The 12,892-nt window shown below is 32.0% G+C and overlaps 1 protein-coding gene across 23 annotated transcripts in view; it reads left to right on the top strand.

Annotated features, from left to right (window-relative positions):
- Nucleotides 1-12,892, top strand: part of LOC143048550 (adenylate kinase 9-like) — a 53,332-nt gene that overhangs the window by 32,992 nt on the left and 7,448 nt on the right. For 7 of the 23 annotated variants that reach the window (XM_076222299.1, XM_076222286.1, XM_076222297.1 and 4 more), the window contains 15 exons: nt 348-472; nt 827-844; nt 2,556-2,642; nt 3,498-3,551; nt 3,837-3,883; nt 4,241-4,273; nt 6,818-6,995; nt 7,397-7,518; nt 7,688-7,906; nt 8,278-8,474; nt 10,090-10,314; nt 10,685-10,904; nt 11,076-11,144; nt 11,559-11,789; nt 12,359-12,577. In XM_076222299.1, the coding sequence (XP_076078414.1) occupies nt 348-472; nt 827-844; nt 2,556-2,642; nt 3,498-3,551; nt 3,837-3,883; nt 4,241-4,273; nt 6,818-6,995; nt 7,397-7,518; nt 7,688-7,906; nt 8,278-8,474; nt 10,090-10,314; nt 10,685-10,904; nt 11,076-11,144; nt 11,559-11,789; nt 12,359-12,577 (2,044 nt within the window). The remainder of the gene's footprint in view (nt 1-347; nt 473-826; nt 845-2,555; nt 2,643-3,497; nt 3,552-3,836; nt 3,884-4,240; nt 4,274-6,817; nt 6,996-7,396; nt 7,519-7,687; nt 7,907-8,277; nt 8,475-10,089; nt 10,315-10,684; nt 10,905-11,075; nt 11,145-11,558; nt 11,790-12,358; nt 12,578-12,892) is intronic. The other 16 variants (XM_076222278.1, XM_076222276.1, XM_076222277.1 and 13 more) reach the window with 16 other exon arrangements.

Below are 12,892 nucleotides of genomic sequence, written 5' to 3'. Positions count from 1 at the left end.
TGTACATTCAAACATTTGATGATCTGGGACATAACACATATATAAGATATTCATGTAATAGACTAGATATATATATATATACATTTAAAATTTAAACTACTGACTTCCAAATATACATGTATTCAAAACAATAAAAAAAGCAGTTTGTTTAAGAAAAATGTGTTTTACATCAAAAATGTAATGGCGTCTTGTTTCTGTCTATCCATTTTCTGATATGAACTTTTAGAGGAATAAATTTGATTGGGATTAAGTTCCCAATTTATGATTGGGTTAAAAATCATTTGACATCTAAAATCAAACTTGTAAAAATGTCCCATACATAGTCACAACTATAATACTCATTACAGGAGAAAGTTGGAAGAGGAAAAGAGGGCAGAAGAAGAAGCAGCAAAGAAAGCTGCAGAAGAAGAAAGACTGAGGAAATTAGAGGAAGGAGAGGAGGAACAAGAAGGTGGTGGAGAGGAAGAGGATGGTAAGGGAGAAATATAACAGTCACAGGATTTTTAAAGGACCTCAATGACTTTTTGAAATCCAACTTTATCATATCATATCATGATGCCTGTTTGTTTGTTTGTGTTTTTAAGTATGCCTAGGTCAAGGTTAAAAAGATAGCAAATTTTGAGGTTTTGAGAATAAAGGCGTAAAGTTGGTGTTTAGTTGATGCCTGTGCACATGTTGGCGTCAGTAGAAATGAATTTGCCTGCTAACTGGAATAAGGCTTTGTTTTCAGTGACCCATTTCCATAAAAACCTGTTTTATCAAGGTTTGATTAAAAAAATATTTTTTTAATACAATTTAGTCAATAATAAATGTTTTCTATAAATAGATGAAAATGAATCAATCGGTAAGCTGTCCATTCTATGCTTAATTTATAATCACTCTATTTATAAACATTACTGCACAGTAACCAATCAATATGCTTACATTTTATTACATTATATTTTTTATTCACATTTATACCTTTAATGTAGAGCTGTTACAGTTAAGTTGAATTATTTGCCCTTCATATCATGCGAATTATAATGAAAATATGTATAGGCCTGATTTAGATTTGAATTTGATTGTGAAGTGTACAACATAGACAAGAGCAATGAAGTGAAAGTCTAGTATAAATCAACTGCCAATTAATATAAAATATATTACTGGTCCAAAGCTGGAGGTATTATTTTTCGAGAATGATCAATCCCTGTTTACGTTTAAAATATGATGCATTTGATTAAACAGAGCAGCATGCCAATATTAATATGTAGCACTGCTTCATACTGTTATATAATGCTTTACATATTTTCCATTTCACTTTATATATGCTATATAATGACAAAGTTATCACATGTAAGTAAAAACAAATTTGCAATACAACAGGAATTTTAATTTCACAAACGAAATATTTTATCGACAAGAATGTGAAAATAGAGATTAAAAAAATAATCAAAGGAAATTTTTCCTAAGTGAAAAGCAATTTAATTACTGCTGCCTATTATCTCAAATAGTCCTTGCAAGTTCTTCAACATTGTGTAGAATGTCGACATCAAAGTCTTCAATTTAATATAAAGATGTTGAAGTTAAGACAAAAATCAGTAAAAGGATATACTGATCTAGATCTAACATATGCATGATCTCACAATTTCTTTTTAGAATATTTAGCATTATCCATTCTGCAAGCTTTTATTTTTATTATTTAAGATATACTTGCAATGCTTTAGATATAATATCATAACCTTTTCATACTTTAAAAATATTGCTAATGGCATATTATTGAAAAACATTGGAAAATAATGTTTTAAATGATAACAAAGAGTGACAGACTTAAAATGTTTGATTGATAGATGATGAATGTTAAAACACACACTTTTAAAGATGTTTTTCATTTTCATTTGTAAAACACCTAAAACTTTGACTGCTTGGTGTAAACTTAATATGGGTGCACGGTTTTCATGAAAATTACACAGGTGTACAACATAGTGTATGGTTAAAGAATACCATGTAATCAACATTGAATGCATGTGTCACTGCTAAACACTCACCTATGGTACATGTACAGTGACAGATTCATAAACTAACATGTGCAGAGTTCAGAATCATGTAAAAACTATTTCAATGGAGTTAAATATAGGACTTGTCTGCGTAATATCCAGAAAATATAAGATATATATGACTTGTTTACACTTAATTATGTTTTGAATAATGAATAAAGAAATTAACAACTTTTAAATATAATTTTGAGTATTTCCTGAAACAAGTTGTTGTTACCAAGAGATATAATTTTTTTCACAAAACATATATATAGTAATCGAAATTTTACTGCATGTAATTTCAAAATACTTCTATAAAATGATGCATGTTTAAGCATGGTGATTTTATCTGTTGTAAATATGGACGTGGGATAGGTTTTATTGAAACGAAATTCAGTTTTCATTTAGCAATTAAAACAGATTTTATAAAGTATTTACATTGTGACAAGGGAGATAACTTCTGCACATGTTAGTTAAGAGTCTAATGGCTAATTGTTTTAATGCATGATTGATCTCACTGTGGTTTTATGCATGTTTGTCTAGCAAGTAAAAGTGATGCACCAGCACAGCCGGAGGAGGAGGAGGGGGAAGAAAAGGAGGAGGAAAAAGAGGCTGAACCAGAAACAAAAGGTCCGTTGATATGACCCTTATACATATAATATTACTCAACTTAATCTTCTGATTTACAACCTTCCCATTTCCTTTTATATATGAAACCATTTGTGTTAATATGAAACCTAGGAGGGGAAGAGGGAATACATGTTTCTGAGTGCCCTATTCAATCAATGCAAGACACTTGAAAGAAAACTGGCAACACTGATAATTAAACTTGAGATTTTTATTTTGAATAAAATATTGTGGCATGGAAATCCAGGAACATCAAATCAAAGTAGTTTTCTCATTAACACTTTTTATATCTGGTCAATCTTTGAAAAAAAAATATTTTAGTGCTTTGATTCCATCATTTTCTGGTACTTGGTTGTGTGCATTGGGAATAGGAGATTGTGACTTAACACTGAATTTCACATTGCATGATATGATAATGAAACTCACAGAATCATCCACTAGCACTCACAACAAAGTTTTATTTCACTAGAATCAATATACAGTTTAAAGATTTGTCAATTTGTTATACTAATCATAACAAAATTACACTGCTCCAATGATAGTGTGTGGCAATGGTTCTATCAAGTTTGATTAAAAACAAATAAATGACAGAAAAAGATCAACACACACACTCAAAGATATTTATAAAAAATTAGGAATAAAAACTTACCTGTATTGATAATCTGATGAAGATAATTGTATGATCAGATATTTTCATAGATATCAAAAAGAGTAATTTTGGAAGTTGAATAACAATGATCAAATAAGAATGTTCAATTATGATATTCTTATTATCTTGTTTATTCATTGCAAAGAAGGTTTACAGAGTTTGCCAGCATAAAATGTCAATTTTTTAGTTTATTTATTGATTTATTTCAGAAGATGAGGAAACAAAAACAGATGCAGAAGAAACAAAAACAGAGACAACAGAAGGTAAATATCAAGTTGACAATATTCAGACAATTTTTGTACTTTATTGTGAGTTGTCAGAATATATGTTTTTAAACAGTAATTTTCATTATCTGATCATCTTTAAATCTAAAAAAACAAACTGAATCCTCTGTGTTCCCTTTAAAAAACTAAGATCAGAAAGAAAAAAAAAAATCTCTACTTAAGTTTGTTATTGAAATCTTTATAACCTATAAATGATAATCAATAAAAATATGATATGTCGGTGATTGCTTCTGTTAATTATTTTTATTCCATTGCTTCTTTCAGTAGAAGAACCAGTTAAAGAACCCTCTGTTAGGATAGAGGAAGAAGAGGTTAGTATAGAACATTTCTGGTACTTGGTTGTGTGCATGGTATTGCTCATTCTGATATCACAGTATTAAAAAAGTTACTTAATATTCATTCTTTGAAATTCAAAAGTCCATGAAAGGATACTATATGTAGGAGGAAAAAAGTTTTCAAGTTACATCATGTACATTTTAGTCTTGATTTTATATGATATTTTAAAGTTCAAAGCTACACAATGTTTAATCATGATCCGAGATAGTCCTTTCTTTAGGTACCATAACACCAGTTATGGATGTAAAAATATCATTTTTTAAATAGTAAAGTCTTCAACATACTAAAAGGGTTAAGATATATGAATTACGCTGTATTTCCAAATTTTATAGAAAACAAAGAAAGCTAAACCAGTTGTTATAAAGGTATATTCTGTTTTTTATGTTCACATGAAAAGTTCTTCTGTTTGTTGGATTTCATACAACGAACATGTTGTCCATTGCATACCTTGAATACCTGTCTTGTCACATGATCCGTGAAACATCCAGTTATCTGTCTTATCACATGATCCATGAAACATCCTTGTTATCCCACTTATCACATGATCCTGGAAATATCCATGTTATCTGTCTTATCACATGATCCTTTAAACATCCAGTTATCCGTCTTATCACATGATCCTTGAAACATCCATGTTATCCCACTTATCACATGATCCTTGAAATATCCATGTTATCCGTCTTATCACATGATCCTGGAAACATCCATGTTATCCGTCTTATCACATGATCCTTTGAAACATCCTTGTTATCCCACTTATCACATGATCCTGGAAATATCCATGTTATCTGTCTTATCACATGATCCTTCAAACATCCTTGTTATCCCACTTGTCACATGATCCTGGAAATATCCATGTTATCCGTCTTATCACATGATCCTTTGAAACATCCTTGTTATCCCACTTATCACATGATCCTGGAAATATCCATGTTATCTGTCTTATCACATGATCCTTCAAACATCCTTGTTATCCCACTTATCACATGATCCTGGAAATATCCAGTTATCGGTCTTATCACATGATCCTTTGAAACATCCTTGTTATCCCACTTATCACATGATCCTGGAAATATCCAGTTATCGGTCTTATCACATGATCCTGGAAACATCCATGTTATCCGTCTTATCACATGATCCTGGAAACATCCATGTTATCCATCTTATCACATGATCCTGGAAACATCAGTGTTATTGTTATCATTGGTTCAAAAATAAATCCTAGAAAATTCACCTGTTCCAACATCATAATATGTTATTCCAATTCTACTTAATTTTTAACTGCATTTAAAACCTAACAAAATGTCCAGTTCTAAATCATGATAATAATTAAGCCATCATTTATCACATTCCTTTACAACATGACAAATCAAATAAATAATATATAACCTTATTTTTGTTATATTTTATCAAAAGAGTAAAAATAATGTGATAAGAGGTAATAACAGACTCCAGATTAAAGCTATTAGTGACTCAGCCATTTATGTTTTTATATAGAAGTTGAAACATTTAATTTTTTTTTTATTATAAAGCATGTTGTTGTGTTTTTTGCTTTTTGAGTTGTTAATATCTTCAATTTTATATTTTTATCTTTACAGTATAAATGAAATCTGTTTTAGCAGGCCAATTTTTAACCTAATTGTGTTAAATTAAAATTAAGGGAGATAATGGGGGTTGAAACATGAATGATTTTTGCTGTAAACAATATTTTTGGCATGCTTATGTTTCATCATTAAAGACATCTGCTATAGTTTTTAACCGGATTTTTGTGACAAAAATGTCGGTTATTCATTTGGGGATGTACGGCGGGCGGCCGGGCGGGCGGTCGGGCGGGCGGCAATCAAATGTTGTCCGTGCATTAACTCATGAAGCGTTCAACCAAAGCTTTTAAAATTTTAATATGTTATTACTGACAACTATACAAAGGTCAAGTTCAATAATGGCGATTTTGACTTTTACCGTTCAGGAGTTATGGTTCTTGAAAGATTGAAAAATGGAGTTTCCAGTCGTGTCCGTGCATTTACGCATGAACTGTTCTACCAAAGCTTCCCAAATTTTAATATGTTGTTACTGATGACAGAATGGAGGTCAAGTTCAATAATGACGATTTTGACTTTTACCGTTCAGGAGTAATGGTTCTTGAAAGATTGAAAAATGGAGTTTCCAGTCGTGTCAGTGCATTTATGCATGAACTGTTCTACCAAAGCTTCTGAAATTTTAATATGCTGTTACTGATGACAAAATGGAGGTCAAGTTCAATAATGACGATTTTGACTTTTACTGTTCAGGAGTTATGGTTCTTGAAAGATTGAAAAATGGAGTTTCCCGTCGTGTCCGTGCATTTTCTCATGAACCATTCAACCAAAGCTTTTGAAATTTTAATATGTTGTTACTGATGACAAAATAGAGGTCAAGTTTAATAATGACGATTTTGACATTTACCGTTCAGGACTTATGGTTCTTGAAAGATCGTAAAATGGCGTTTCCATTCACGTTGTTGCATTTACTCATGAACCATTCAATCTAAGCTTTTCAAATTTTAATATGTTGATACTGATGACAAAATGGAGGTCAAATTTGATATTGACGATTTTCACTTTCACCATTCATCAGTAATGGTTCTTGTGATATTGCCAGGACACAAATAAATGTTAATAAATCCGGTTTGCTGTCGTTGTGACAGCCTCTTGTTTAATACTTATGTATAAATGTCTTGTTAGCATAAATCAGCAAATAATTTAAGTTTCACAGTGATATTGATTATTGTTGTGTGAAAATCTTTTTTGAATGTGAGCAAATTTTTTGTCATATTAAAATATCTTAGAAAAGTTTGCCTTCTAAATTTAGTGTTTCTTCAACTCAATTTTTCCTTTATTAACATTTGACTTTTTCTTAAAACTCATGAACAGAAAGTTCCAGAGGGCCCAGAGTTGGACGACTTTAAAGAGAAACGTAAGGAGTATGACAGAGACATAGGGAACATCCTGGCCACTATATCTGGTGGAAGTTCTATTGACCCAGTACAGATTGATCTGGAAGAGAAAACAGTTGAGGCCATACAAGAAGAATCATCATTAAGTATAGAAAGTAAGTCTTTAAAGCTGAACTGATAAATGTGAGACATGTTTTATTTCATTTTTGAAGGTCATATGGTTGCCTCTAATTGCTTACATCCACTTCATTTGAACTTAAGTGGATGGTTGTCTCATTGGCAATCAATCATACCATATCTCCTTATTTATATCTTTATTTTTGCAAAATAGATTCTCAGGAATTTTCCATATGTTATTGCGGAATATCTTTAAAAGTAGGATTTTCAATCATCATTTTGTCTTATAATGAGTGGATACATTCTAGAATGAATAATAAGCTTTGATATTCAATATGAGAAAAATAAGTATAGAGTTTTGTTACTTAAAATTCATACTTTGAGAAAGACAACATACAGGTATTCTATTTTTGACTTGTGATGAATTTTATGTTAACAGAACAGTTCAAACCTCAGGCCTGGGAATTATCTGGTGCAGATATGGATGAGGAAGAGGAGGATCTACAGAATGATGCTGATGCAGCAGCTGAGGAGGAGGAAGGGGAAGAAGAGGCTGAGGAGGTGAGTACCAGTTAACACTTTGGTCTTTGATTAAAATCTTCTTTTATTTGTTTAGATTTGTTAATAATTTGAGTAGGATTTTACAAAAAAATAAATTTTGGTGGATAATTATGTTAACATCCTTTTTAAATTTTGGTTGAATATAAATTTTTCATATTTATTTTCATAGGAGGAAGATACCAATAGAGGTCGTGGTAAAAAGAAACCTCTGGGTGACACCAACTGGTTCTGTCCTGTGGCTCTGAAAGAGAACTTTGTGCTGTATCCTGGTAACCCAGAGATAGCTTCCAAGTACAGGGAGAAGACCTACTATTTCTCTACAAACGAAGCTAGAGACAAGTTCTTGGTCACTCCAGAAGATTTCCTTCCTAAAGACAAACCGTTACAGGTATAGTAAGATATTTGAAGTCTATCACTATTTTAGTGCCCAAATTGTAGTTTTCTCGTACAAATAAATTTGAATCCCTTTCCATAATTGAATAATGGAATAAAAAATATAAAAGTCTCAAATATTATTTAAAGATTTTCAAAAGACTTATACATGTATTTTAAAAAGAATAAAGTGTAGGACTGCATTACTGCATCTGCATTGTAAGAAATGTAAGTTGACTGTAAGTTTCACATGTTACATAGTTATATCTTTTAGGCAAATATTTATACATAACAATATGAATTGACTCGAGTAGAAAGAAAGTTACTTAATGAAAAGTCTTTTAGAACAATAATGAAGTTAGTTATTTTTCTTTATCTTTTATTTAGCCACCACCATTAAGACTGTTAATGCTTGGTCCAAGAGGAGCAGGTAAATCACTGCATGCACGTAATATGGCACGACAGATGGGACTGTTCCATATCTCATTCCGAGACAGATTACAGGAACTGATTATACACAAGACAAGAAAGAGGATAGGTCCAGAATATGAACAAGACAATCTACCAGATCCAGAGGAGGAAGAGTGAGTCATCATTTTATCATACATAATAGTTTTAGACAAGGAATTATTTAAATGGGGAATAATTTTGAAAAATGATAAGAATATATGATGAAATTAACCCAACTAAATACCTTCAATTTAAATATATATCAGACTAGAGTTTCATTGTTTTAGCTATTAATCTTATAAGGGCCCCGCCTTTAGGCGGGTCGCCCTATAGTGATCAGTCGTACCGTCCGTCCATCCGTAACACTTTAACTTTGTGTCTGCTCCATATCTAGAGAACCATTATGATTTCATACTTTATACTTTACATGTTTTGTCCGTCCGTCCGTCCATCCGTCCGTCCGTCCATACGTCCGTAACACTTTAACTTTGTGTCCGCTCCATATCTAGAGAACCATTATGATTTCATACTTTATACTTTACATGCTTATTAACCACCACCAGAGGGCCTGTCATGATGTATGTACAACTTCCTAGGTCAAAGGTCAAGGTAAAAAAACTTTGGTTTCAGTTGACAACCCTGTGTCCTGTGGTGAAGATCGTGTCCGCTCTATATCTTGAGAACCGTTATGATTTCAAAGTTTATACTTGACATGTATATGAACCAACACCAGAGGATGTGTCATAATTTATGAACGACTGCCTAGGGCAAAGTTCAAGGTCAAAAACTTTGGTTTCAGTTGACAACCCCATGTCCTATGGTAAAGATTGTGTCCGCTCTATATCTGGAGAACCGTTATCATTTTAAAGTTTATACCTGAAATGTATATAAACCAATATCAGAGGGTATGTCATAATTTATGTACAACTTCCTAGGTCAAAGGTCAAGGTCAAAAACTTTGGTTTCAGTTGACAACCCCATGTCCTATGGTAAAGATCGTGTCCGCTCTATATCTTGAGAACCGTTATCATTTCAAAGTTTATACTTGACATGTTTATAAACCAACACCAAAGGGTGTGTCATAATTTATGTGCAACTTCCTAGGTCAAAGGTCAAGGTCAAAAACTTTGGTTTCAGTTGACAACCCCATGTCCTATGGTAAAGATCATGTCCGCTCTATATCTTGAGAACCGTTATCATTTCAAAGTTTATATTTGACATGTTTATAAACCAACACCAAAAGGTGTGTCATAATTTATTTACAACTTCCTAGGTCAAAGGTCAAGGTCAAAAACTTTGATTTCAGTTGACAAACCCATGTCCTATGGTAAAGATACAATTTTTTAATGCACATTATTCACAGCGGGGCCCACAGAGATGGCTCCCATCTCAATGATATCTAGTTATTTACTTGTATTTACACCAAAGAACTTAAATTAGTTCATGACTTGGCTGCAATCTGTCAACTTTTTTTAATATATTGTCAATCTTACAATAGGTAAGAGTATATGGATATGTAAAAATTATGTATGTCAATGGTCATTTTATCAAAACATTTAAAACTTATATTTTATAACTGTGCAATAATTCCTAATGCTAGTTAGCATAAACTAAATACAACCATTACACAGACCTATAGATTGTGCCTTTTTTTTTATTCAAACGCAAATATAACCCTATCAAACATTTTGTTTTTTGACAAACTCTCGTCAATTTAATTTAAAATTATCCTAATATTGTTTTAAACAGGGAACCAGATGAAGATGAAGCAGGAGTTACTGGTCCTGATGGACTGCCTGTACCCTCAGATACTCAGCAATCAGAAAGTGAGAGTAAAGAAAACCAAGAGGAAGAGGAAATACAATACACAGAGGAAGAGGAAGCTATTAAAAATAATCTTGAATCAGAGGAACCATTACCAGCTGAGGTGTTGGATAATATACTACAACCTTTCTGGCAGAAAGAACCATTCAAGTTAGTACATTTATATATAGTTAAATCTAGATATCATTTTAAAAAGAAATATGATTCTGTAATAAGTCAATGCTATATAAAGAAAGAATTTTGAACTTAAAAAATATATTAAGAAATTTGTTCTTTAGCTGGACTTTTTCATTTAGTTATCATGGTTAATGCCACCTTCACTGAATACGGGTTTTTCAGTCATCCTTTTATTATTAGTTCTATGATTTGATAGTCTCATGACAAATTAATAATAAAATAATTTATTCATTTCGTACTTTACTTCAGGTAAACAAGTAAATTAAACTTTATTGATAATATTTGTACGCACACAAATGTACATAAATATAAGTGAAGTAACAAGTATTTTTCTGTGTTTCAGATCTACAGGGTTTATTTTGGAAGGGTTCCCTAGGACAAGTGAGGAGGCCAAATACTTGGCAGAGATGGGATTATTCCCTGACGTGGGGGTTGTCATGAACGTAGAGGTTGAGGATGTTATCAACAGATTACTACCTCCAAAGATGTTAAAGTGGAGAGTAAGAAGAGACAAAAAACTAGCAATCAAACTGAAAAAGAAGGAAAAGTCAAAAAAGAAAAGGGTAAGGAAAAAGTCCTTAGACTAATTATTATAATAGTAATAATCATTTTGAAAAATTCAGATGATTTCTGTCAGTTGCTGACATGTCAAATATATCATTGGATACAAATAGTTGTGAATTTTCTATTCTTCACAATTTATTAGTCATAAGAAATTTGATATTTAATTTCAGGAAGAATCAATACAGAAAAGGAGAGAAGAATTACTAAAGGAACAGGAAGAAAGGAAAAAAGAAAGACAGGTAAATTATCCAAGAACTAATTTCAGATATTTATTAACTTCAAATTAAGAATAGTATCAACCACTATGTATTCTTCAAATAAGATATTTGTAGAAGTGATAAAAAAAATACTGTTTTTGGAAAGCTACAATAACACTAATTTAACTATGAGAAATTTGCCAAAGAATGTCCTAAGTTCTTGCAATTCTTGATAAGGGAATTTCATTGTTGTTTCAAATTACTTTATAAAACTTGTAATTTACTCACAACTTGCTTATTGAGTCGGTTTAATACTGCTAGCAAGATAAATGGCCATTACAGACTAAAACATGTAAAGTAGAGGTTAAACGATGCATACTCTCCTGTTGTCTGTATTATTTGTAGTTTGTATTATTTTCAAAATAACTATTTTGTCATACATTTTTAACATCACAGCTTGAAAAAGAAGCAGCAAGAGCCGAAGCTGAGTCAGATGAAGAGATTGAAGAAGAGGCTGAAGAAGAAGAAGAGGAGGATAGTATTGAGGCCATGTTAGCTGAGGAGTTTGAGGAGGAAGAAGAAGAAGAGGAGGAAGAGGAAGAGGCGGAGGATGAGGCTCAAGACAGGATGAAAAACGATCTTAGTGAAGTGTTTGATAATGATAAAAACAGACTGGAAAATGTTGTGGTAAGTTAGAGGCTTGAAAATCACCTTAAGAATGTACTTAGCTCATAAAAGGTCATTTACCAAAATTTAAGCAGATCCTTGATTTCTTTTCTTTTGATTTGAGGCCTAAATTATACATTTGTACCAATACAAATAAAAGGAGCTCCATATATAACCTATCAATAGATTATTCAGGGGCGGATCCAGCCATTTTAAAAAGGGGGGGTTCCTAACCCAGGACAAAGGGGGGGTTCCAATTACATGTCCCCATTCAAATGCATTGATCGTCCAAAAAAAAGGGGGGGGGTTCCAACCCCGGAACCCCCCCTCTGGATCCGCGCCTGTTATTATGTTCCTTATTTAATGCACTTCTGACTTATAGTATTAATTTTAAATTCTTGATTTTTTTTAATTTCCCCTAAATACATCGTTAATTACATGTTGATAATGATGAAAACAGACTGGAAATGTTGTAGTAAGCATGTTCTGAAGAGAAGAATATTGAATTGACATAAATAACACATCTCCTTATATTCCTATAATAATATATTATGTGTTTTCCTTTTGAATGATTATTTACTGTTTTTTAGGCAACTTTTATGGAGGTGCTCATTGATTCTGTAGAAGTTGATAGTACTAGAAAACCTCACATTGTATCATACGTTCTGAATAAAAAACTGAAGAAATATGTACAAGCTCGACACAGTATGTTTGAAAGAGTGTATCCAATCAGTGAAGCCTTAGCCAGAAGGATGTTACAGACAGGTTATAAACAGCCCAGTAGATTTGGAAGATGGTGTCCTGTTCGGGTTCGTATTAATGCATTCATTTATTTTCTGATTAAAGGTTGCATTTCTGTAAATATTGACAATGCAATTTCCCATAGGAACTCCTTTTACCACTAAAACCTTACCACTTTTACTATGAAGTTTTGAAAAAAAATCTTATCCTAGAATTGAAAGTTCATATGCATCACAATTTTTTTCAAAGGTCAAAATATAGGGCTGTGTGGCATATTTTCAACGTTTATATGCCCTGAACTTCTCAGAGTTTAAACTAACACTAATTTTCTTAACTACCCCTACCTCGAATGAAAGGTTACCACAGATTTCAATGTAAACAAT

Source organism: Mytilus galloprovincialis, chromosome 10 (genome assembly GCF_965363235.1).
Source record: "Mytilus galloprovincialis chromosome 10, xbMytGall1.hap1.1, whole genome shotgun sequence".
NCBI classification, from domain to species: domain Eukaryota; kingdom Metazoa; phylum Mollusca; class Bivalvia; order Mytilida; family Mytilidae; genus Mytilus; species Mytilus galloprovincialis.
The sequence above is the reverse complement of the archived record's forward strand: the minus strand, read 5'-3'. Positions and strand labels throughout refer to the sequence as shown.